The following is a 26,845-nucleotide window of genomic DNA, read 5'->3' on the forward strand; positions in this document are numbered from 1 at the left end:
TTCCTCCTGTGAAGGCTAGAGTGACCTTAATCTGACTCCATCTCTAAATAACACTAGTACTGGGGTAATCCAGGAGTTATGAGGTTCTAAAAGGAATTGCCACTGAGAGAGACGTTAGGTCTAAGAGACCCGCATTAGTCCGCCTCTCAGCACTGGCAAGGAATAGATACCAGCCTTATGACAAACTGGATTTAGGCTACAGGTTATACAATGCAGCGAATGATAGCCTGATGTAGCAAAAGCATTTATACTTACAGCCTTTCATCATTAAGTGAAGCCCACAAATCATTATTTGGAATGAGGAGTTTATTTGCAAATCAGACTTTAATCAGGTACATTCATCAGACAAATTCTGGATTCAGCTGACCAGAGCTCTGCGTCCTAGATGCGTTGGGGAGAACCTCCAACGATCTATCTGATGCCCTTCTCTTATATAGTATCTGGTCCTAACACAAGTCTATGGGAAGGGACTTGTTTTTCTAATCTTGCTCAATCTCTCTGAATCATACCCGGTCAGGTGCCCTTCTTTCCGTTTTAGCTATTGCAAGTTATTGTGCAATTTCCTTTTTTGTCAACAACTTGTTCTTATGAAGATACTCCTTATCCTCCACACGTGATGAGCACCAAGGTAGGAGGGGGCCTAAGAAAATGAACAGGACAAACTGGCCAGTGCAAACTGGGGGCAGAACAGCGCTCAGGCAGCAAAGGGCAAGAGAAAATGAAAGCTGCAAGCTGATAAGAAAATACCCATAGGAAGGGCATTTGTGCCAAAAGGTACAGGGGACAAGGATGAGGATAAGAGAAGCCAAAGGTGCCACGGATGAAGAGTGGGAGGAGAGGTGGGTGTATGCACTGCTAAAGGGGGTAGGGAGAGAGTGGGCTGGGGAGGTATATTGAGGGATTCACAAACAGCTGTGGGGAGAAAGTGTGTACAGTGAGGATGGGTTCAGAGAGCTAGGATGCTGTGAGTGCTGAGGAGGTTGAGAAAACCGTAGTGGGGTGTTTGCCTGGGCAGGAGGGTGGGGGCGCAAAGATTAACTGATAGCTATGCTGGGGTACATACTGTGGGGATGTGTGTTAGAGATGCTAGGGGAAGGTGTTAGAGCTCTGGGTGTTTTTGTAGAGAGGGGTTTGACAGAGAGGTATAGAATGTGGGCACACAGAGGGAAAAATGGAGAAGCTTAGGGATACCAATATCAATATTCTCTAAAGTTCCGCAAAAATCATCTAAGTTCAATGCAGATTACAAAATAAGAAATCCAGGTGTTTCTTAGATGGGAGAAAGGGAGCATCACTCATTTAGAACATATTTTAACAGAGCAAGGGAATATTATGACATTTAAAAAAACCAATTTTGCTAGATCAGATTTTTTAGCATATTACCAATTACAACATTACATAAATTCTCTGCCATACGAAGGACTAAAATTAAAGTTATGGTAAATCCTTATGAGCATGGTTGAAATCTTCCACCAATGACAGATTCTCCTTTTCTGAATTACACGCGCAGCTGCATCAAAAATTGAGAGGGGCAGATTATTCTGATATATTAAGTAGATGGGGAGAGGGATCTGGGTCTTCAGCTGACTATTCATTTTGAACACATAGCAGCAGGTATACTGGCTCTAATTCATGCTGCTGACATTCATGCGTGAATATCCGTTTCGAGTTGTACTTTGAAGTTATGCCACTCAAAAGCAAGTATGGCATATCGGTGCTCTGAATTCTAGTGTTTGTTTTAAATGTCAACAGGCAGATGTGAAATTTCTTTATGCTCTTCGGAATTGTTCCCCTATACAAGCGTTTTGGAGCAGTGTCCTGAACTATCTAGGGAATATTACTGGCCAGCATACACCTCTTTCTGCGTGTGGGGTTATACTTGACAAATGCTAAATCTTTGAGGAAAGGGTACATGTATATTTGTTAGAAAAGTCTGCATTGTGGAGAAAAAAGGGATTCAGGCTGAACCTCCATCTTTTTGGCGATGGTGTATACAATTTCATAACCTAGTGCTGTTGGAATTAAGAGGGGCAAATCTTACCTTTAAACGCAGAAAGTTGTTCTTGTCTATTTGGGAAGCTTATATTCAAACTTTGGCTCTTAAAGCAAGAAGTTTCATTTTAAATTCTTTACATTTATAACTGGAAGGGAAAAGCAAGATGTCTGGAGGAATAAGAATTCAGCCTCTGGATCTCTATACCTGTATACAATATGTAAGCCGCATTGAGCCTACCATGAGTGGGAAAGCGCAGGGTACAAATGTAACTAAAATAAAATAAAATTTGGTGTAACCTCAGGGTGGGGGAATTGCTAATTTCTGGTTTCCTTTTAAAAAAAAAAAAGGTAACAAACTTATTTTGTTATATGCAACATGTTACGTTGAATCGAATGTGTTCATTTAAGGTATATGAGGGATTGGATTTTGCTACAATTCAACTGAATAAAACATATTGAAACAAACTTTGGTCATTCACCCTCACAGCACCCTCCAGTACTGACTTACACTCACTCTCAACGGGCTACTATCCTAGGAGAGCAGGCACGATCTCTCCTCCCACACAAGCCATCCAAGCCAGTACCCCCAAACGAGATCAACTGGAGTATTTACTCCCATTACTTCCTAATCCCCCCCCCCCCAAAATCAGGAGGATTACACCCCATACTCGACCTCAAGTGTTTAAACAAATTTGTCAAAAGAGAAAAATTCAGGATCTTGCCACTTCTCAAACATAACAGCTGGCTAGTGACCCTGGATCTCAGAAATGCTTATGCACACATTCCAATCCATCCACAGCATTGAAAGTATCTACGCTTCACCTACCAAAATTCTCATTTCCAATACAAAGTCCTATCCTTCAGTCTCTCCCCGGAACTTGGTGTGTTCACAAAATGCCTAGCAGTCATGGCAGCAAGCCATTTTTGTTTTTCCCTATTTAGACGACTGCACAGAGATGAATCAATCAAAGCAAGATTTGTTACACACTCTGCAACTCACAATAAACTATGCTACAAGCTCTGGGATTTAAAAAGCCAACAAATCCAACCCAATCCATTTAATTCATCTGAGCCATTCCAAACACTATTCAAAATCAAGCATTTATTTCCAAGGAAAATCTAAATATATAGTCCCTCATTTCAAAAGTCAAGGAGAACCTGTTCAGCAAGATCTCTGCTCAAACTCCTGAGCCACATGTCAGCCATAATGAGGTTTAAATCAGTTCACTCAACCTCTCAATCACAAGGTTGTCATCCCTTAACAGATCAGAAAGGGCCTCAGCGGCAGAACCCCAACAATTTGATTGTCAACCAAATCCATCTGGGATGCCATCAGTCTCTCCTCTAAAATGGTCATCTTCTGCATCCAAACCTCAAAATATTAGCTTTGACAGCATGGAGGCTCAGGGGCCCCAGATATATTTCAAACTGTCTTAACATCCCATCCTTTGCTAAAGCATTTTCTTAAAGGCCTGAAGCACCTTTGATCCCCTCTTCAGCCACCATTCTCCATCTTGGGACCTTAACCTTGCCCTACCTCAGTTACTTTGACTCCCATTTGAGCTTCTTTCCTCTGCAACCTTACAGTACTTCACCTGGAAAATGTTTTTTCTGGTTACCATCACCTCAGCACGTCCTATCAGTGAGATTCAAGCTCTTCTGGTACATTATCCACTTTATATGCAGTTTTTTTTTTCCCCCACAAAAGTAGTTCTCCAAACTCATCCAAAACTTTTACTTAAGGTGGTGTCTTCATCTGAATCAAGACATTTTTCTTCCTGTATTTTTTCCAAAGCCTCATTCCCAACCAGCAGAAGTTATTCCTCACACACCCGCTTGAAGAAGAGCACTCTTTTTTTCAGTTGAAACGTAGAAAGAATCGCAGAAAGTCATCTCGGCTTTTTACTTTTTTTCATCCTTAATCCTTGGGTCAAGCAGTCTCTAAGTCTACACTTCCTTCATGAACAGTAGACTACATATCTTTATGTTAGAAGCGAGTCCATCTCAACCCTCCTGACAACACTGGTGCACATTTTTACGATTAATATCAACCTCTACAGTTCACGCTCAAGGTTTTCCCTACGTGGACATTTGTAAAGTAGCTACATCGTCCACATTTCATACTTTTACTAAGCATTACTGCATTGTCTCTTCATCTCAAAACAATAGCAAATTTGGACAAGAGGTTTTACAAGCTGCATTTTCATGACCTCTCTCTCCACCTCCCTAAAACCTTTTTTTATCTAAGATTCCAGATTACATGATTCATAGAAGAAATCAAGATTTTCTTGCAACCTTCAGCTGGAGGGTCACCAAGCGTGTCTGCATTTCTTGTACACACAGAGAAAGCAAAGTTGTTTACCAGTAACAGGTGTGCTCTGTGGACTTCAGGATAATACGGACACCTTCCTGCCCTCCATCCCCTCAAAAAAAAAAAAAAAAAAAGATACATTTTCATGCGTTAGTGCATACCGTTGCATCCAATATTAACAGATTAAAGTTCTTTTTTCTATGATTCTCAAGGGTGTTTACTCCTGCTATTTTCACCATCATTCTTCCTCCCTCCAGTAATTCACAAAACAGACTCTCACTAACATCAGCAAGGTGGTTCAACCATTTAGCTAACAAGCTAAAAAGCACATCTGAACATGCAGCCCGCAGAGCAGAACAAATCAAGTGTGTCTGCATTATCCTGATGTCCACAGAGAACACCTATTACAGGTAAGCAATTTTGCTTGATCTTTGTATCATGTAGATGTTTTTCTCTCTGTGACAGCACGGCTGGGTTGGAACTCTCAGGAATACAGCTACACCCAAGGGTTTTTACGTAAATCAGCTTTATTAAATTCAAAGTAAGGATTTTCCAAGTCTGTTCTTTCCACAGACTGGACACTTTAACCAATCACTTGGAGTTTTACTATAGTTCCTTTCAGAACTGTCCCCGACACAGGCGCAACACACTTCAGTATACGCTACCCTCTCCTCTTGCTTCAGGGTTAAATACACAGTCACAACTTCTTCATGCCAAGATTCCTGTAGTCTCTCTCTCTCTCCCTCTCCAACACAGCTTCACAGATTTAGTCAACACTCTATAACTTTAAGGTTCTAATGAAACTTGTCCTACCTCAATGAAACCGCTGCTTCTGACAAGGGTAGCAATCACTGGGGCTGCTCCTCTTCTTCAGGATCTCCCCCAGGTACTGTAGCCAATGGGAACACCCTGAGAAGATTCCTTCACTCAGGGCCTTCCTATTCTGCCCCAGGGCATTTGGCCACCTCCCTGTCTGAGCCCCACCGCCTGACTCAGCAGGTTAGTGTCATCTACCATAAGGTGATTTAACTTCAACACCAGTGAGGGTGTATTCCGCTATACCACTCACTCCCTCACAATCTCCCGCATCTTACCATACGTAGTGCACATTTATCATTCCAATCTAACATTTAATGCAGGAGTGTAAAGGAACACAGACTTTGGCTAAGAGGAAATAAAAGACCTGTCATCTGCAACCCCTTTGTATCTACACCTGCTATGCTCCCTCCCCCAAGACAGCTAACAACCTGTTACCTCGTCTACTCCTGCAGCCTCCCTCCACCCCCTAACCTCCTGATTAATAAGCAAACTATTCAGGATCTCTCATGGCATGAGCACATGGGACTGTTCCTGCAAATTAATCAAACCCAATGTGAAAAAGCAGGAAACACAGAAGTGTTCCAGCTCACTTGAGAAAAGATGTGGCATGTTATTAGAGGTCTATTTCAACCAAGCTCTCAGACCAACTATTCCCTCACTCCCTTCCTTCCAATTGCTATGACTGGGGCTTAACCAGAATAATCTATTTTATCATATGAAGCTAAAGTAGTGTTTTACTTGAACTTAATAAGCAACTGAGGAGTCGAGTCCCAGACAACTTTTCATCCACTAACAAAGCAACTTCCCACTACTCCATCAGGCATTAATAATCTGGGGTTCTTTCATTAAAGTGTGGTAAGTTTTGGCACAACGCAAAACAACAGCAAACATTAACACGAGTTACATGCAGGAGGCATGCCCTGCAATTTTTACAAAAGCACAGTGAGAGCACCTTCAATATCTAGAACTACCACCCCAAGACATCCACTGGCCATCCAAACCCCCCTGGCACTTCCGATTCCCAATCCCCAACACCCCTGGCACGTGCAACCCCTCCCTCTCAGTTAGATCTCACAACACACCCTCCCCATTGTGAAAAACCCTGCCTCCAATCCAAAGCTCGCTGACAAACCCTACCCCCAAAACAGCAACCCCTCCTTCTCCACCTCCAACCCCCCCCCCCCCCCCAGGTTAGCAGTGCTCCCAGGCAGGAGTGATGCCTCTCTGCTCCTACCCAAGAATATGCCAAGAACCACAATGGCACCCATGACATCTAGCAGTAATCTCGCAGTACTACCGCTAAGGGGTATCCTTCTGTAAAGGATTGGCCTCCTGCGACAGCTAGCATGTGGGTCCTTACTGCTCACTTGCCAATAGCAGAACTGCACTTGTTACCACCTCAAGAGGAGGTATTAACTGCAGCCACACTACCAGTGGTCCCTTATCGCAGCTGCTGTTACAATTCTCGCCCTTTTCCCCTAAATATACCCCCATGGTGTAACCATTGTCATTTTGGATCCCAGTGCAGTCTAGGTCGGGAGTGGAGGAGGATCACCACTGCCAACCCCTAGGTTTGTCCTGGGAAAGATCGTGGGTGGAGGAAGGAGGACTACAGCAGCACCCAGTAAGTCTGTTGGTAGCATAGCTGCATTTACTGCCTCCTCCTGAGGTGGTGGTTAAGTGCAGCTGTGCTATCAGCAGTCATCAACAGCTAAGGCACAGTAATGACCTCTGCTGTGCCTCTATCATGCCTACTGCTATGTTAATCAGGTAGCATAGGTTTGTTTGTTGCTGTTGTGTTTTTTTAAACTGCGTTGGCTTATTTAACAGTGCACTTGATATTAGCATTTAGATATTATGATGGGTCTGTGCTAATATCAAGTGTGGTAAAACCTGTACTACCTGCTTAACACGGTTTAATAAAAGGGTCCTTTTGTGTTCCTCTGATACATTTCCACATGAAAAATACTGATTGACATCAGAGAGGATTCCTATCCTCCAATTCCTCAAAACCCAGCAACCCATTCATAGATCTCTAAAATGGAAGTGCTCTGGGAAGTCTCTCTAGTGAGGTGGCAGGATCAGGAACATAAAGGACCTGAGCTCTTACCGTCGCCTCCCTCTGGGGCATAGGATGCAGTGATGATATCAATGTCAGCACAGTTCATCACAATCTGATTAGTTGAATGTTTCACCTAGAACAAAAAAAAAAATTTCACTAAGCTCAATAGTCACAAAATAATGTTCATTATACATTCTCTACCAGCCCACAAAGATTAACATCCTGTCATCAGACCAAAATCTCAGGCTCCAGAGCCCAGGGCTAGAAAAGCCTGCAAGGTAAAACACAGTAGACTTTTAAAGAACAGGAACAAAAAAGACTTTTGATAAAGTAGAATCCTCCTCTCAAAACCAGAGAAAAATAGGAAGAGAAAAGCTACATTAAAGATTCATCATTAAGAATCAGATATAAAACAGCTCTGAATAAAACCAGGACAAGCAAGGTAAAGCAAAAGCCCACATTTCCCTTATGCTCTTTGAGGATAAGTACTGGGCCAGGCTCCTTACTTTCTCCATAGATAGTGAGGCTCATACTGTGGATACAGGCACCAAATATTCTTCCCCTATAACTAAAACAGAAAGGATTCTAACAAATAATAAAAACAAACTACTAGAAGAATTATAAACATCTTACGAGTATCACACGGGTTACAAGACTGTTCAAAGAGGAGACTTTAAACAGCTCCTGCTGAGGTGTCTGCTCTATTGCCTACTATTTTACCAACACACACATTCTCCCTTCATGTATTAATATTGTAAACATAATAGAAAAGGACACAGAAAGACCAAATGGCTTACCCAGTATGTGTCCACTTATTCTTGTCCCCAGGGCTGAGGGCATATCCCACTAGTAGAATCTACTGTACGCCACTTTAGGATACTGCTCCCTATGCAAGTTACTTTTGATCCTCCTAGATCATGAGATACTATCCCTAGGGGGCCGAACACAAAGTTTCCTCCCCCCACATAAAATTCCTTCACTCCCCAGATAAAATTATCTCCATCCACATTGCCGCATTGAGCCTGCCATGAGTGGGAAAGCGCGGGGTACAAATGTAACAAAATAAATTAAAAAATAAAAAGTCACACATATACATAAAATCATTTTGCCAACATATGGTTTCATGAAGCTCTCTCCTTCCGACCCTCTCCCTTTGCGACCCCACACTCCTACGTACCCCGGTTCCCCTCTCTCTCATCGGACAACACACTCCCAAGTGCCCCGGTTCCCCTCTCTCGTCGAACAACACACTCCCAAGTGCCCCGGCTCCCCTCTCTCGTCGGACAACACACTCCCACGTGCCCCGGCTCCCCTCTCTCGTCGGACAACACACTCCCACGTGCCCCGGCTCCCCTCTCTCGTCGGACAACACACTCCCACGTGCCTCGGCTCCCCTATCTCGTCGGACAACACACTCCCACGTGCCTCGGCTCCCCTCTCTCGTCGGACAACACACTCCCACGTGCCTCGGCTCCCCTCTCTCGTCAGCCAACACACTCCCCTCTCTATCGCCAGCCCCACACTCCCCAAGTGCCCCGGCTCCCCTCTCTCTTGTCAGCGACACACTCCCCTCTCTCTCACCAGCCCCACACTCCCCAAGTGCCCCGGCTCCCCTCTCTCTCGCCGGCCGCACACTTCCCCGTGCCCCGGTTCCCCTCTCTTGTCGGCCACACAATCCCATGTACCCCAGTTCCCCTCCCACTTGTTTGCCCCACACTCCCATATGCCCCAGTTCCTCTCTCTATCCTTCCTTGATCCTAACATCACCTCTTGTCTCTTTCTCACTCACTTCAAACAGATCTCCCCTCTCTTCCGGTCCCATGGGATAGAAGAAAGGTATCTGCCCAGCTCAGTACCAGTGATGAACTTCAGCACGGAGGAGCCTTGGCACCGCATGCATTAAGGCCATGCTTGCCCTGCCCCTTCCATGCACCTTGACACCACACGCGCAAGGCCCTGCTTGTCCCACCTCCATGACACCTTCCGAAGGTCATCGCTGGTACTGAGCTGGGCAGGTACTTTCCTTTGGTCCCATGGGACTGGAAGAAATAGGGACATCTGCATATGGGCTATATCAAATTTGTTGTTGTGCCACAAATCAATGAGTATACAAAATCCAATACTTAATCTCAGCCCTCTCCTTTTCCCTCAACAAATCATCAAGCTCTGTAATAAGTACATAAGTACATAAGTAATGCCACACTGGGAAAAGACCAAAGGTCCATCGAGCCCAGCATCCTGTCTACAACAGCGGCCAATCCAGGCCAAGGGCACCTGGCAAGCTTCCCAAACGTACATTCTATACATGTTATTCCTGGAATTGTGGATTTTTCCCAAGTCCATTTAGTAGTGGTTTATGGACTTGTCCTCTAGGAAACCGTCTAACCCCTTTTTAAACTCTGCCAAGCTAACCGCCTTCACCACGTTCTCTGGCAACGAATTCCAGAGTTCAATTATGCATTGGGTGAAGAAATATTTTCTCCGATTTGTTTTAAATTTACTACACTGTAGTTTCATCGCATGCCCCCTAGTCCTAGTATTTTTGGAAAGCGTGGACACTTCACATCCACCTGTTCCACTCCACTCATTATTTTATATGCCTCTATCATGTCTCCCCTCAGCCGTCTCTTCTCCAAACTGAAAAGCCCTAGCCTCCTTAGTCTTTCTTCATAGGGAAGTCGTCCCATCCCCGCTATCATTTTAGTCGCCCTTCGCTGCACCTTTTCCAATTCCACTATATCTTTCTTGAGATATGGCGACCAGAATTGAACACAATACTCAAGGTGCAGTCGCACCATGGAGCAATACAACGGTATTATAACATCCTCACACCTGTTTTCCTTACCTTTCCTAATAATACCCAACATTCTATTCGCTTTCCTAGCCGCAGCAGCACACTGAGCAGAAAGATTTCAGTGTATTATCGACGACGACACCCAGATCCCTTTCTTGGTCCGTAACTCCTAATGCAGAAACTTGCATGACGTAGTTATAATTCAGGTTCTTTTTTCCCACATGCATCACCTTGCACTTGCTCACATTAAACGTCATCTGCCATTTAGCCGCCCAGTCTCCCAGTCTCATAAGGTCCTTCTGCAATTTTTCACAATCTTGTCGCGAGTTAACGACTTTGAATAACTTTGTGTCATCAGCAAATGTAATTACCTCGCTAGTTACTCCCATCTCTAAATCATTTATAAATATATTAAAAAGCAGCGGTCCTAGCACAGACCCCTGAGGAACCCTACTAGCTACCCTTCTCCATTGTGAATACTGCCCATTTAATCCCACTCTCTGTTTCCTATCCTTCAGTCAGTTTTTAATCCACAATAGGACATTTCCTCCTATCCCATGACCCTCCAATTTCCTCTGTAGCCTTTCATGAGGTACCTTGTCAAACGCCTTTTGAAAATCCAGATATACAACATCAACCGGCTCCCCTTTGTCCACATGTTTGTTTACTCCTTCAAAGAACTGAAGTAATTTGGTCAGGCAAGTTTTCCCCACACCCTGTCTACGCTTTATACGACTTATTCTTTCATTCTCTTTCTTCTGAAAATTTGAATCCAGCTCCTTCTGTCTTGCTCTCCAGTGTTGGATCTTCTCTGCATTGGTCAGTGGCATTCTTAGTTGTCAATGGCAAACAGCATACAAACAGTGAGATGTACTTTTGCAGCTTACATGTTCCATCATACTTACACAAGAATCATGTTCAAGTACCAGAATGTTATGTGGTTACTTAGGCAATGGATTGTTCGGAGAGGGCTGCTAAGTGTCAATATGAAGAACTACTTTAAGCTGGTATCATTTAGACAGCTGTAAAACTGGTTGAAGAACCAGCCTCCAGGGCACCTGGCAACAACTACCCTTTCAGAACTAACCCACTTGGTTTCTGGGGGCTTGTAGCTTATTAGTACCAACCAAATAATACATGATCTGCAATATCACCAGGTTGTGCTTCTTTTTCCATCCCTAATTTTGTTCTTATCCCATCTCCCCTTTGGTTCTAATTTTGAAGGAATGAAGAGCAAGTTGTTCACAATACTGTGTCATCCTAAACAGGTTTATACTGCTATTACAGAACATGAAGGTAGATCAAGATCATTAAACTTGCGCATGCTCACCCAAACTCCCGGTGAAATGCTAGAGAACTTGGCTGATCTCTGACTTTCCTCTTACAGGTTCAAAAAGACTCACCCCCATTTGGTGATCTGAAAGGTCCAATGTTGCCCTTCTCAAGAGTTTTATGCCTTATATACGTGGGGACCCCAAAATTAACCCTGGAGGAATGGTAACACAAGCTTAGGTGTTAAAGGCAAGTCTGAACTCAAGGACAAGAAGTAACACAAAAGATGTAGACCTATTTCTGGTGAGGAATTTCTTTAGTCTCAGACACTGCTGCAGGGCTTCTGACCTTGTTCACGTAAAGCCAACTAATCTCAGGGATAAAGCTGAATGATTTAAATTCCACAAGAGACTTCGATCTTCCTTATCCTCACATCAGCACATACTTACCAACACCAACAAAGGTGCAGTTTAACTACATTCCTTCCTCTGACTTGCACTTTATGGCTACTTGAAGTAATTTTTTATGATGTGTGATAAAGCAGTGCACTGATGACCCCTTCTTACAGCCATCTTGGCAGGATCCTTCAGATTTCCTTGCATTTTATCACCTCAGAGACACTGTAATACTGAAATCCGTGGCCTACTAGGCCTTATTCTCTGTATGAGGCAAGGATATTAAGCTATCAGATGCAATACATATTTTTAGCCTCAGAAACCATTTCACATCCACAATATAAATGAGTGGAGGAGTGGCCTAGTGGTTAGGGTGGTGGACTTTGGTCCTGGGGAACTGAGTTCAATTCCCAGCACAGGCAGCTCCTTGTGACTCTGGGCACAAGGAGCTCCTTGTGACTCTTAACCCTCCATTGCCCCATGTAAGCTGCATTGAGCCTGCCATGAGTGGGAAAGCACGGGGTACAAATGTAACAAAAAAAAAAAAAAAACATTGAGCAGAGAAGTTCAACAAAAATGCTAAATCATCTCAAGGCTTATTAAGTGCATAAATCATTTTGGTTTACTGGTTCTCATTCACAGATCCACTTCACAGTCGGAAGCAACAAAGCTTAGTGTTGGCAGATGAGCTCAAGGCTCTGCTACAGGCAAAAGGTGCATTTCCTGATCTTTTATTTCCTCTTCATATGTAATCACAAAAATTAGAAAAGGTAGCAACCTTTATTACTGTTAACTTCTATAGTGCTACTAGACATATACAGTACTCTAAAGCTTCATAATCTCAGAATGCAGGTTCAGCCAGAAGCACTTTGTCCCTCAGTCACAGTTGCTTGCTTCTCGATTATCCTAAATAACCTGCCAATGAAGTAAAGTCCCACCAGACCAATCCCAGGATCTGTGGGTTGTTCCCATCGACCAACAGATGGAGAGAGTAAAACAGCCCTGTGCAGCTCCAGCACTTCAGTATTTTGAAACAGCAACTGTGAACACACACTCAGAATAATGCTAACAGTCAAAGAGCATAACATAAAGGAGCCTTAAGCAGAAGAATGAACTACAGTGTTAAAAGCGATTTAGAAAACAGCAATCTGAGTAAAACATGCAGTGAGAATCTGGACTGATCTGTTTCAAGAAAGAATTAAGGTATCCTTAGCGTCCTTATCAGATCAATCCAGGACCTACTGGATGTATAAAAGCTATCTTCAAAAAGAATGGGATGTAGAAACCCCTGTCCTAATCACAGTGCCAACAGGATACCACGTCTATGGTAAAATAAACTCTCAAATAGAGAATGAAACGGGGGGCGGGGATGGGTACAGAGCCCATGGGGGACAGGAACAAACTTTGTCCCCATGTCGTTTTCTACTTTGAAGCCTGTTAATGAACTGGACTGTTATTTATTTTTGAGTGATGCAGACAACAATAATTTTGATCTTTGGGAAAACAAGCAAACATGCTGGCCACAACTAGCAAACTTTGCATGGGGGATCCTGTATATCCTTCTACCAGAACATCATCTTTTTTTTTTTTTTTTTTTTTTTGCAAGAAGCCTTTATTATCAATGAACCATAACAAAAATTACACATTACAAGCAACAGGGATGCATTACTCCATAGTTTATACAAAGAATCTATTAGTACTCCCTGCAAAATGGCATGGAACAATATCAACTTGCCTTTAATAACATCTCACTTCAAAAATTTTTAGGATTTTACTAGATCTAGGAACTCCCCACCCATTCCCTTCTCCCTCCCTCCCTTTCCCCTCCCAAAGGACACATCTAGCTATATTCATTCATATCGCTCTCTGAGCATACAAGCCAAGCTTAACAGAGCATCCGAGGGGATGTGTTTCCATACTGATTGCCATTTCCCCATCTGGTGTTTGCGCTCAGCAATTAATCTCTCCATCTCTCTCACATATCTCAATTTATGGAGCCACTTCGTTACCGGGGGCATTCCCTCCCTCCGCCAGTGTGAAGCTATGACCACCCTTGCTGTGCCAACCACTTGATTCACCAATATCTGTTGGGCCAGCGCTAGACCAGCAATCCAGGCAGAAAACAGAAACACCTCTGGGGCCAGTGGCACTGCACATTCCAGCCATTTCTGCAGCCTGAAGTGAATCGCCCTCCAATATGCCCGGATTTTGGTGCAGCTCCACCACACGTGTCCCATTGTACCCTTTTGACCACACCTCCTCCAACACCCACCCGAAGAAGCCGGAAATATCCTCTGTATCTGGGCAGGTGTGAGGTACCACCTATAGAGCACCTTCACTGCGTTTTCCTGCAGGGGTCCATGGGTTGACACCCCCCACCGCTTTTCTTTCTATTCTCTCCCACTCAGACTCTTCCAAGCTCACACCCAATTCCTTCTCCCAACCTCTTCGATGTACACCATTACAGGGTGATTGTTGGCTTATGCTTTGGTAGAGATGACTTATCAGGCCACGAGAGGACGTAAGCTTTTACCAGCACATCTTCTAAGAAGACATCTTCTGTTGCAGGAGGGACTCTGGAAGACAGGAGAGCTAGACTGAATCCTGAGATTCATCCACAGATTAAAAAATCATAACAGTGCTTCATAGGGCGTATTTCTCCCCTCTAGGGCACACAGAACAGGTTGTATTTTGTACCCCTGGACAATTTAACAGGGTGAATTAGAATTCCTTGGGGTAATAGAAGCTATTGTTGGGGGTGGAAGGGTAGAGGGTGGTGGTGGTGGGAGGGTTATTATAGCTGCTCGCTGTTATTGTTTTCTATTTGTAATTTATACACAACAGTTGCACAGCATATGGGAAAATTAGGTTCTTACCTTGGTAATTTTCTTTCCTTTAGTCATAGCAGATGAAGCCATTACGTATGGGTTGTGTCCATCAACCAGCAGGGGGAGATAGAGAGCACTCAAATTTCACAGTGCCACATGGTCAGCTAGCTCCACTGCCTCTTCAGTATTTGAAGCTTCCAAAGCAGTATAACAAACCACAATGGGAATAACATGAACTTTCCTCACAGCGAACGATGGCCCCATAACAAGGGCATGAACTCAAAAGGAGGGAATGAACACAACCTCCTGGAGGGAATATACTCGTCCTCCACTTTGTATTTATGGAGGGAATACACACATCCTACACATGAACTGGAGGCAAGGAACTCATCTTCCTATAAGTGAACAAGAATCCTGAAGACTGTTTTCCAACTTTCTCCCAAGGAAGGATTAGAACTTCAGGAAACAAGAACAGAACCTAAAACAGATTCACATCATACAGACAATCATACAGGGAGGGCTCATAGCTTCATCTGCTATGACTAAAGGAAAGAAAATTACCAAGGTAAGAACCTAATTTTCCCTTCCTTGTCATCAAGCAGATGAAGCCATTACGTATGGGATGTATCAAAGCAATCCCTATATAGGGTGGGAACAAGTCACACCACGCGCTAGCACTTGTGCTCCAAAACGCGCATCTCTCCTAGCAGCCACATCCAGCCTGTAATGTCGGGCAAATGAGAGCTTCGAAGCCCATGTTGCTGCACTGCAAATCTCATGAAGAGAGAGTGCTCCAGTTTCAGCCCAAGAGGAAGAAATCACTCTTGTAGAATGTGCCTTAAAGGCTACAGGCGGAGGCCGGCCGGCAAGCAGATAAGCTGAAAAGATAGCTTCTTTGAGCAAGCGAGCAATAGTGGCTTTAGACGCTGGAGACCCTCTGCGAGAACCTGATAGTAAAACAAACAAATGATCAGAGATCCTGAAAGAATTAGTAACTCACAGATACTGCAACAGAGTCCTGCGCACATCCAACAGGTGCAACTGCCCAAAGGATTCTGGAAACTCCTCCTTAACAAAAGAGGGTAGAAAAATAGGCTGGTTTAGGTGAAACGCTGAAACCACCTTAGGCATGAAGGAAGGCACGGTACGAACCGTGACCCCGGACTCTGAAAATTGCAGAAATGGGTCTCGAATGGGAGGATACACATACAGAAGTCCTGTTCCCTAATGAAAGAGGAAGGCATCCGATGATATTCTGTTGTGGGACTGGAGCCTGGAACAGAACTGAGGGACTTTGTGATTGGACTGAATGGCAAAGATATCCTCCGATGGAGTGTTCCATGCTCGGAAGATCTCATGGGTAACACCCATGCTGAGTGACCATGCGTACGGATGCATGACCCTGCGTACGGATGCATGACCCTGCTCAGTCTGTTGGCCAGGCTGTTGATCTTGCCCAACAGGTAAGAGGCCTTGAGGAGCATTCTGTGCTCGTGCACCCAACGCCACATCTGAACGGCTTCCTGACACAGAGGGTGTGATTCGGTACACCCCTGCTTCTTCGTGTAGTACATTGCAACCCGATTGTTTGAATGAGTACAATTTGGTTGTTCAGCCATTCTGGGAAAGCCTTTAGAGCATTCCAGATCGCCCCCAGAGCTCCAAAAAGTCGATTTGGAGGTTTCCTAGGCTGACCAAGCACCTTGAGTGTGAAGTCTGTATAAATGAGCTCCCCACCCTAGGTGGGATGCATTCATCATCAGCACCTCTATGGGCTGTGGACTCTGGAATTGGAGTCCTACCCAGAGTCACACTGGATCAAATTATCCACCAGAATAGGGACTGAACCAGCTCTGGCAGAACTGAGATGACATCCTCTAGGGTCCCTGTGGTCTGATACCACTGGGAAGCTAGGGTCCACTGGGCAGTTCTCATGTGAAAATGTAACATGGGTGACACATGAACAGTAGAGGTCAAGTGGCCCAACAATCTCAATATCTACCAGGCTGTGACCTGCCAAGCTACTCTGACTCAATTAGCGAGGGCGACAAGAGCGTATGCCCATGTCACAGGGAGAAAAGACAGACTGCTGAGTGTCTAGCAGGGCGCCAATGAATTCCAATCGCTGGACAGGGACTTGGGGTAGTTTAAAACGAACCCTAGTAGCTCTAACACCCGAATAGTCCTCCACATAGACTCCTGAGCACCATCCTGAGACATGCTCTTCACCAGCCAGTCACTGAGATAGGGGTGCATACGGATTCCCAGTCTGTGTAGCGATGATGCAACTACTGCAAGACAGTTGGTGAAAACCCTGGAAGAACACAAGCCCAAAAGGCAACACATGATATGGAAGTAACAAACATCTTAAACCTGGGCTCATCCTCCACTTCCAAAGGAATTGGGATGGCAACCACCATCTCCTTCACAGAAGAGGGGAAGGAAAGGCTCTCAGGTGGAGACTTCCTCTTTTCCTGTGGAGGGGAGAGATCAGATGGGATGTCATAGGACTCCTCCCTGAGAAGTACCGTGGATACTTTTCTGAGTCCCTCATTGGCGTCAGTCAAGATCTCCTCATGGAAGGGCTAAGACAGAGTCTGCCTCAACAAAGAGGTACCATGACTCTGAGAGGGGCGTTGAGTTGTCAGCTCTGGCCTCGACTCTGGTGAAGGTTCCTCCACAGACTTCGAAGGTGTGCCAACACGAGTGGCAGTCTATGCTGAGACCGCAAGCAGTGTCAGTTTTAAAGACCTCACCGCAAACTAATGGCCATGTGGAACTGTAGCAAGAGGCATGGCTAGCACAAGCAGCCCAGATGTTGATGTATTCTGCAAGAACCCCCACCAAAAGCTCAGGCAGCAAGGCCCGGAGGCGCTCATCGAGGACTGACATTGAGAAAGGTTAGGGTGCCGGTGTAGAAGTAGGCTGCTCAATCTGAAGGGTCGAAGCAGATGACTGGTCCTGGCTGTGTAGAGACCCACGCATTGGCACCTCCTATATGGAGGGGGTACAGTCCTCCCGGTACAGACGCTTCTTGGGGACCGGTGAAACCCTCTGTGGCCTGGTGCTCCTGGCACCATGTGTCGAGGGAGATCGATGCTGATGCTTCTTCCGATGCAAAACATTGATGCTCCCCAGTGCCAAAGAGGACGATGCCGAATCCTCTCGTTGCCTTGAGGTTGGGTCCGACGCCGATCGGTCCCTGGTGACCTACATAGCAGCCGGCGCCAAAGGCAGGTGGAGACCCATTTGAATGCACGGTCACTCCCAGTGTGCAAGGGTCTTGCAGCCATATGGACTGACGCACCCAATGCCGACACCAAAAATACTAATGCTGACACAGACATCGAGGTTTCAGACCTGGCTCCAAACTCTGAGCCTCTCTGGACAACTGTGTTCTCTTCTTCATATGAAGACTATAGTTTTCAGGGGTATGATCAAGCCTCAAATACTGTAACCACCAAGAATGTGTGTCCTTGCCAGAGATGGTCCTGTTGCACCGACTGTAGCACTTGAAGCCACAGGGACCCTTCAATGACATGAAAAGGAAAAACAGCTGCAGCCAAATCAAACAACTCAATGGTGCTAAAAAAGGGGAGAACACCAGAAAAGAAGAGGGAAAAACCTGACTGGAGCTCAGGCCTCAACGCAGCCTAGCAAGTGAGGGAAAACAAAGAAAACTTAGAAAAAAGACAAAAAAAATACCGGGACAGACTAAAATAAAGAAACCCCGACAGAGGTATTAAAAACTAGGCCTTTAATAAAAGTAACTAACTTGTTAGTCTCTCTCACACGCAAGGAGTGACACGGGCTGCACATACTGCAGCAGGACATATTTTTCCACTCCTACCCTAGCTGAGATAATATTTAACCGTCTCTCTGACCTCATGTGCAACTTTATTTAGTTACCTTACTTAACTCTTTTTACTCTCTTACCTATCTATAATGTTCCATCTTTGCTTATACCCCTCACTATCAATTAAAATGTTCTATTACGTATTGTGTTGACACTGTAAGTAGTATACTATGCCATACTTTGTACTATTTGAATATTTTTATTGCTGTAATTGCCTATTGCTCATGTCTGATCTATTTGCAACCTAACTCTCGAGAGTCAAGTAAACTCTGTAATAAAGAAAATATTCCATGCAATGTGGAAGCTGTGAGAGTGCAGGTGAAAGGGGATCCGGGAAGGCGCGAAGAAAGGGGGTACAGGGAGCCGGGGAATCCCAACGGGGCAGATTTCATGTGCACAACACCCACATTCAGAAAGCTGGGCTACCGGAGGCAGAGAGGTTGGCTGGGTTAAGGAAGAAGGGGAGGAACTACCAGACCCAGAATCCTTCTCTTCCCCACCCGGCTGTGCAAGAGTTAGGGGAGGAGATAGAAGATTGGGAAATGGTCTCTGAGGAAGGTGATGAGGGCCAGCTGGAGAGATTGGGGGCGGGGGAAGTTGGAGAGGAGGATAAAATGGAGATTACTGAAGGGCTAGAGGAGGAACAGATGGAGATTGGAGCCCTGGCTCAAACCCAAAAAGCTGCTGTAAGAGGGTGGCTAGCTGTACCTTGGAGAGACTGGTGGAAGACCGGAGGAGAGAGGCTGAGGCACTGGGGGAACTCTCTACTAAAGAGGAAACAGGTGCAGTCTGTGGGAGAGAAAGAGAGCTGGGCACAATTGAAACCCCAGCCTGAACCAGGTGGGAATAAAGCTATGTAACCGGGCTGTAAGAAGGTGCAAGAAAGACTGTGTAGACTGTTGCATACTAAAAAGGTCTGGGCTGCAACCTACTAAGCTATTGGGTTTTTCCCTCTGATAATGTACTGTTCCCTAAGTGACGTAATCTGAGCTAAAGTGAAGTGAAGTTATATGGACTGTTTTTTGAATTTGAAGTTATATGGACTGTTTTGAACCTGAATTTGACTGTGTTGAACCTAAATTGTGCTCTGGGCTGCTGGCCTAAACAACCTGGAGTGAAGGATGTTTTGTTTGATTTGAAGAAAGAAAATAAAAGCTCTTACTTATAAACATTGGGCTTTGAATGTGCCTCTGTGAAAGGAACGGAGGGAGGAGGAAGTCCTGGGAGTTCGCAGGGCCTGGAGCCAAGGCTCAGAGGAGCCAGATTGCTGTGGAGTGAAGGCAACAGTTGTGTGGAGGAAGAGGCAGCTAAGCAGGGTCGAGCTTGGCTGGGTCCTGGATGGGCGACACAGCTACAAAGCTCAAACGACTAAAACCCTTCTTCCCAAGGGAAACCTTTCGATTCCTAATACAGTTAATGGTCCTAAGTCATGCAGATTACTGCAATGGAATCTATGCAGGATGCAAAAAAAAATCCAGACCGCCCAAAATACAGTAGCCAGATTGATATTCGGCAAGACACGCTTTGACAGTGCCAAACCCCTTCGAGAAAAACTGCATTGGCTCCCAATCAAGGAGCGGATCATCTTCAAAATTTGCACTCTGGTCCACAAAATCATATATGGTGTAGTCCCAGGATACATGATAGACCTCATAGATCTACCAACAAGAAACAGAGTCGGTTCTGCTAGATCATACCTAAACTTACACTACCCAAATTGCAAAGGCTTGAAATACAAAACAACTTACGCATCCAGCTTCTCCTACATAAGTGCACAACTATGGAATGGCCTCCCAAAAGCTGTGAAAACAATCCATGACCACCTTAGCTTCCGGAAATCACTGAAGATCATCTTGTTCAAAAAGGCATACCCTACTGACCCAACTTAAATGCCTGAATCCAGCAACACAACAAAACCTAAGCCCATAATGAACACTATATAACTCTTCTTCTCTACGATTCTCCTAACGTATCTGTAACACATGAACATCTTTGATAATAACATCCCTTTATATTTGTTTTTCATTGAAGGCGACTAACACCTCACAGTACTATGTAAGCCACACTGAGCCTACAAATAGGTGGGAAAATGTGGGGTACAAATGTAAAATAAATAAATAAAATTCTTACTGTACACCGCTTTAAGTGAATTCCTTCAAAAAAAAAAAAAAAAAAAAAGGCGGTAAATAAATCCTAATAAATAAATAAAAGAAAAAGAAAGGCACAAAAAGACCAAAATGTCTGAATCAACTGCGAGGAGTAGAAACTAACACATCTTCTCCTCACCATGGAAAAAAAAAAAAGAGAATTGCTGGTCCCGGCGCTCTCGCAGCAGTCAGGAAGGCACTCCTACATGCGCAGTGAAGCGCATCGCACACTCAAAGACCTATTTTTGTTACAAGCTCCGGACTGGCAACACGGGCTCCGCATTACCTCTATGTGAGAGCCATAGGCCTGCTTGTGCTCTGAGAACACACATGACTAATCTCGAGTCACTCACCATTACCATTAGGGATCAGTCTAGTGGTCCAAACCAACTTCAACTCAGGATGGATGAGCTCGTATGACTGTAGGATCCTGCTATCCATGAAGAACACCCACTATAGGTTATGCAACTTTGCTTTCTCCATGGAGAGCTAGGATCCGAACAGTCACACATATAGTGACCAACTAAGGGTTACAGAAATGAACACAAAATTCTGTATTTGTGCTCTGCAACCCAAGTTTGTTTTCTTCCATCTGCAGTTGAAGCATTAAAGATTCTTGAAGAACTTTAAAAACTGTAAGTACTGCCTGTCCAAACCTATTTTCAGAATCTACAGGTTGATCTAGACCAGGGATTCTCAACCCAGTCCTCAGTACATACCCAGTACATACCCAAGCCAGTCATGTTTTCAAGATATCCACAATGAATATGCATGATAAATATTTGCATGTGTTGCCTCTGTTGTACAGAAATCTCACTCATGCATATTCATTCCAGGTATCCTGAAAACCTGACTGGCTGAGCGTGTCCCAAGGACTGGATTGAGAACCCCTGATCTGGACAGTAATGCTTTATAAAGATATGCAGAGCAGTTACTTGGTCTCAATCCATATCTACTGTTGAGGATCTATAGAGCTGTGCTTTTTTAATTGCTATAGCCCTAAATCTATGAGCTTCTTACCTTCTCATTTGACATTTGATTTTTGACCAAAGAACTCAATACAATTCACAATCCAATAAGAAAGTTATTTACTGGCAAGTTTTTCTTCCTTGGGACAAAGGAAAGAGTTGTGAGGGCCTGTTAGGAACTGAAGTTCTTTGTAAGTATATCTCTAGTGTTCTCTGCTGATAATCATTCCCATTTGGTGGAGGACAAAATAGTAGCAACCACTGGCTCATTAATATGAAAATCTGACATAACTTTAGGTAGAAATTTTGGATCAGTCCTAAGAATTACCTTATTATGTAAATCTCAGCATCATTTATATCAGCAGATGTCTGAAGGTAATCATCAACTGACACACAGTGATCAACCTCCACAGCTGTCACTTCATCTGCTCATGTGTTCACCACTGAGGATGCAGGATTTCCATCATCATTAACATTCTTTCACAAAACTAGCCCATCTGTAGCAGCTAGCTTTGCGTCATGTTACTCAGAGTACAACTGCCTCCTCCTGCATTTGCAGAGAGTCCAGTAGGCTAAGCATGCAAGCCTTCAGCTTGCTTGCGATTATTTGTATTATTATCCATTGTGCCCATCAGATGGTGCATTACCAGCACTATTTAGTGCTTCTTGAAGTAGGTTATGATATCCTGATCCATCAGGTGAATATGAGAAGTTATGTTGGGTGGTAGAACACAGGCTTAAACATTTGATAGTGTAACATCATTGTTCTGTGCTGCACAGTTGTAGAACAGCATCAGAATTTCATGCTTCTGCCCTCTCATTGTGTTATCCTTTTTTTTTTAAGCTATAGCTTTGTTTCAGCCAAGCATTTTTGTTTGCCTCATATGCCACTGGGAGCTGTTTTACATTCTTGAAGCAACATGGTTGTTTAATTTTCCCAATTGTGGGAAAATTAGGTTCTTACCATGATAATTTTCTTTCCTTTAGTCATAGCAGATGAAGCCATTCTGTATGGGTTGTGTCCATCAACCAGCAGGGGGAGATAGAGAGCACTCAACTTTTCATAGTGCCTCATGGCCAGCTAGCTCCACTGCCTCTTCAGTATTTGAAGCTTCCAAAGCAGTATGGCAAACTGCAATGGGAATAACATGAACTTTCCTCACAGCGAACGATGGCCTCTTAACAAGGACATAAACTCAACAAAGGAGGGAATGAACTCATCCTCCTGGAGGGAATAAACTCGTCCTCCACTTTGTATAAACGGAGGGAATACTTGCATCCTCCTGGAGGGAATAAACTCATCCTCCCAAAACATGAACTGGAGGGAATGAACTCATCCTCCTATAACTGTAACAAGAATCCTGAAGACTGTTTTCTGGCTCCCCAAGGAAGGAATATAACTTCAGGAAACAAGAACAGCACCTAAAATCAGAATAACTGCAATACAGACAATCATACAGGGAGGGCTCATGGCTTCATCTGCTATGACTAAAGGAAAGAAAATTATCATGGTAAGAACCTAATTTTCCCTTCCTTGTCATCAAGCAGATGAAGCCATTACGTATGGCATGTAACAAAGCAATCCCTAAATAGGGTGGGAACAAGCCACACCACGCGCTAGCACCTGTGCTCCAAAACGCGCATCCCTCCTGGCAGCCACATCCAGCCTGTAATGTCGGGCGAAAGAGAGCTTAGAAGCCCATGTTGCTGCACTGCATATCTCTTGACGAGAGAGTGCTCCAGTTTCCGCCCAGGAAGAGGAAATCGCTCTTGTGGAATGTGCCTTAAAGGCTTCAGGCGGAGCCCGGCCAGACAGCAGATATGCTGAAAAGATAGCATCCTTGAGCCAACGGGAAATAGTGGCTTTAGACGCTGAAGACCCTCTGCAAGAACCTGCAAACAGCACAAAAAGATGATCAGAGGTCCTGAAAGAATTTGTAATTCGCAGATACTGCAACAGAGTCCTGCGCACGTCCAAAAGGTGCAACTGCCCAAATGAATCTGGAAACTCCTCCTCAACAAAGGAGGGAACAGGCTGGTTTAGGAGAAACGCTGAAACCACCTTAGGCATGAAGGACAGCACGGTCCGAACCATGACCCCTGACTCTGAGAATTGCAGAAAAGGGTCTCTACAGGACAGCGCCTGGAGCTCTGACACCCGTCTCGCCGAGGTAATGGCCACTAAAAAGACGGCCTTCAGTGTCAAATCTTTCTCTGAAGCACGCCGAAGCGGTTCAAAGGAAGCCCCCTGAAGGGCCTTCAATACTAACCCCAGGTTCCAAGCTGGACAAGGTGCCCGCACGGGAGGACGGAGCCGAAGCACCCAAGAAACCGTTCCACATCTGGATGCGCAGCTAAGGACATGCCTTCAACCTTGCCACGCAGGGAGGCCAATGCTGCCACTTGCACCCACAGGGAATTATAGGCCAAGCCTTTGTGTACACCATCCTGCAAAAAGTCCAGAATCGGCAAGACAGGAGCCCGCAACGGAGAAAGCGCTCTTGAAACACACCAGACTTCAAACTGGCGCCAAATCCTGACATAAGCCACGGAAGTGGAGCGCTTACGGGCCTGCAGGAGAGTGGAAATTACCTTATTTGAGTAGCCTTTCTCTCTCAATTGCGCCCTCTCAATCGCCATGCCATAAGACCAAAGCGGCAGGCGTCCTCCATGGCCACCGGACCCTGTGACAACAGGTGCGGAACCAGAGGTAACGGAAAGGGAGCCTCCAATAGCATCTGTCGGAGGTCCACATACCAAGGCCTCCTGGGCCAATCCGGGACAATGAGCATCACTTCTCCTGGATGCAGCCGACTGCGCAGGAGCACTCGCCCTATCAAGGGCCACAGAGGGAAGACATACAGCAAGCCCAGGGGCCAGGGTTGAGCCAAGGCATCCAACCCGGCCGAGCGAGGATCCCTCCATCTGCTGAAGAAGCACGGGACTTTGGCATTGGAACTGGTCGCCATAAGATCCATCACTGGCTTGCCCCATTTGGCACATATCTGCAGGAATACATCATCTGCTAGTTCCCACTCCGCTGGATCGATCTGATGCCTGCTTAATAGTCGGCTTGCACGTTGCTCTGACCTGCAATGTAAGCTGCTGACAGGGACTGTAGATGCAGCTTGGCCCAGTGGCAAATTTGTTCAGCCTGCGCGGCTAGAGCTCTGCACTGAGTGCCACATTGTCGATTTATGTAGGCCACTGCTGTCGTGTTGTCTGACATCACCCAGACAGCCAATGCTTCCAGGGTCACTTGAAAGGCCAGAAGAGCCAGAAGCACCGCTTTAAACTCCAGGCGGTTGATAGACCACTCCGACTCGTCGGGCGTCCACAGACCCTGGGCATGCTTCCCCTGGCAATGTGCGCCCCAGCCCTTCAGGCTGGCATCTGTCACCACTAGGCACCAATCGGGGAGCGTCAGCAGCATTCCCCGCCGCAACATGCTGTCGGAGAGCCACCACTCCATACTGAAGCGGGCCGCAGGGAGCCAAGAAAGTCTGCACTGATAATCCTGAGATACTGGAGACCATCGTTGAAGTAGAGAATACTGTAGAGGTCTCAGTTGCGCTCTCGCCCATGGCACCACTTCCAAGGTGGCCGTCATCGATCCCAACAGCTGGACAATGTCCCAAGCTCGCGGGCGGGGCATCCTCAGGAGCAGACGGACCTGATTCTGAAGCTTACACCGCCTTTGCTCGGGAAGAAACACATAGCCCGAGGCTCTGTCGTACCTGGCCCCCAAATATTCTAGAGATTGCGAGGGGGTCAGGTAACTTTTGGCCATATTGACGACCCAGCCCAGAGATTGAAGGACTGAAACCACTCTGGCTGTAGCTAGATGACTCTCTTTTTCTGAGTCTGCTCTGATGAGCCAGTCCTCTAGGTACGAGTGAACCCGGATACCCTCTTGCCTGAGAAAGGCAGCTACTACCACCATTACCTTGGAGAAGGTTCGGGGAGCTGTGGCGAGGCCAAAAGGCAAGGCCCGAAACTGGAAATATTTTCCCAAAACCGCAAACCGCAGAAACTTCTAGTGCGGGGGGGCCAAATTGGTATGTGCAAGTAAGCTTCTTTCAGGTCCAGAGACGTGAGAAACTCTCCTGGCTGTACCGCCGCAATGACGGAGCGCAGGGTTTACATGTGAAAATGCCGCACTCTTAAGGACTTGTTTAGCTCTTTTAAGTCCAGGATCAGGCGAAAAGACCCGCCTTTTCGTGGCACCACAAAGTAAATGGAGTAGCGGCCTAGACCTTGTTCGGCGGGAGGCACCGGGGTCACAGCCCCTATCTGGCACAGACTGTGCAAAGTCTCCTCTACCGCCACCCGTTTGGAGGCAGAACCGCATCGGGACTCCACAAACACGTCTCTCACCGGGGCATCAAATTCTATTCGGTATCTGTCTCTGATCAGGTCCAAGACCCACTGATCTGCGGAGATTTTGGCCCACTCCTCGAAAAAGAGGGAAAGTCTTCCTCCGATGACAGGAAACGAGGAGGGGGCTGGCGCACCATCATTGAGAGGGTCGCTCCTGAACTCCAGGCCTTGAACCGGCAGCTGCGGAACGTTTGTCCGAGCGAAAGGAGTTTCTCTGCTGAAAGCTGGCACGCGAAGTGAACCCAGCAGCACGCTCCGGGCGGTACCTTCTAGCTTCACGGAAGCGAGGTCTGTAAGAGGAGCGGACCGCCTGTCCCTTAGAGGAAAGCTTCGGCCTATCTTCGGGCAAGCGCTGAGGTTTGGAATCCCCCAGGCCTTTAACAATGTTTTCCAGCTCCTCACCAAACAGGAGAAGGCCTTGAAAGGGCAACTTCACCAACCTTTGCATAGAGGCCATGTCCGCCGCCCAATGTCTTAGCCAAAGAGAGCGGCGAGCCGCCACTGCTACTGCCATTTGTTTAGCCGAAGCTCTGACCATATCATAAAGGGCGTCAGCCAAAAAGGACAAGGCTGACTCCATCCGCGGAGCCACTTCAGATAAGGTCTCCGCTCCATCACCGGGCTGTTCCACTGCCTGCTGTAACCAAGCCAGGCAGGCTCTAGCAGCATAACAACTGCATGCAGACGCCCGAACAGTGAGACCTGTCAAATCAAAGGACCGCTTCAGAGTTGAATCAAGCTTGCGGTCTTGAATATCCTTCAAGGCAACACCTCCTTCAACAAGGAGGGTAGTTCTCTTTGTCACAGCCGTGACCAGGGCATCCACTTTAGGCATTGCAAAGCGAGCCAAATTTTCCTCACTCAGAGGATATAATTGCCCCTTAGCCCTGGCAACCTTCAAAGGTCCCTTGGGGTCAGCCCATTGAGCCGAAATAAGCTCTTGGATGGAGTCATGCAAAGGAAAGGCTCGAGCAGGCTTTCTGGTACTAGCCATCCTTGGATTAACAGAGGAGGCTGT

At 45.8% G+C, this 26,845-nt stretch overlaps 1 protein-coding gene across 1 annotated transcript in view; it reads right to left on the minus strand.

The window, feature by feature from the left end:
- Window positions 1-26,845, minus strand: part of NPEPPS (aminopeptidase puromycin sensitive) — a 216,894-nt gene that overhangs the window by 163,148 nt on the left and 26,901 nt on the right. The window contains exon 2 of the mRNA XM_030220856.1: window positions 7,236-7,320. Coding sequence (XP_030076716.1) covers window positions 7,236-7,320 — 85 coding nt within the window. The remainder of the gene's footprint in view (window positions 1-7,235; window positions 7,321-26,845) is intronic.

The sequence above is a fragment of the Microcaecilia unicolor genome, chromosome 12 (genome assembly GCF_901765095.1).
Source record: "Microcaecilia unicolor chromosome 12, aMicUni1.1, whole genome shotgun sequence".
Taxonomy (NCBI): Eukaryota; Metazoa; Chordata; class Amphibia; order Gymnophiona; family Siphonopidae; genus Microcaecilia; species Microcaecilia unicolor.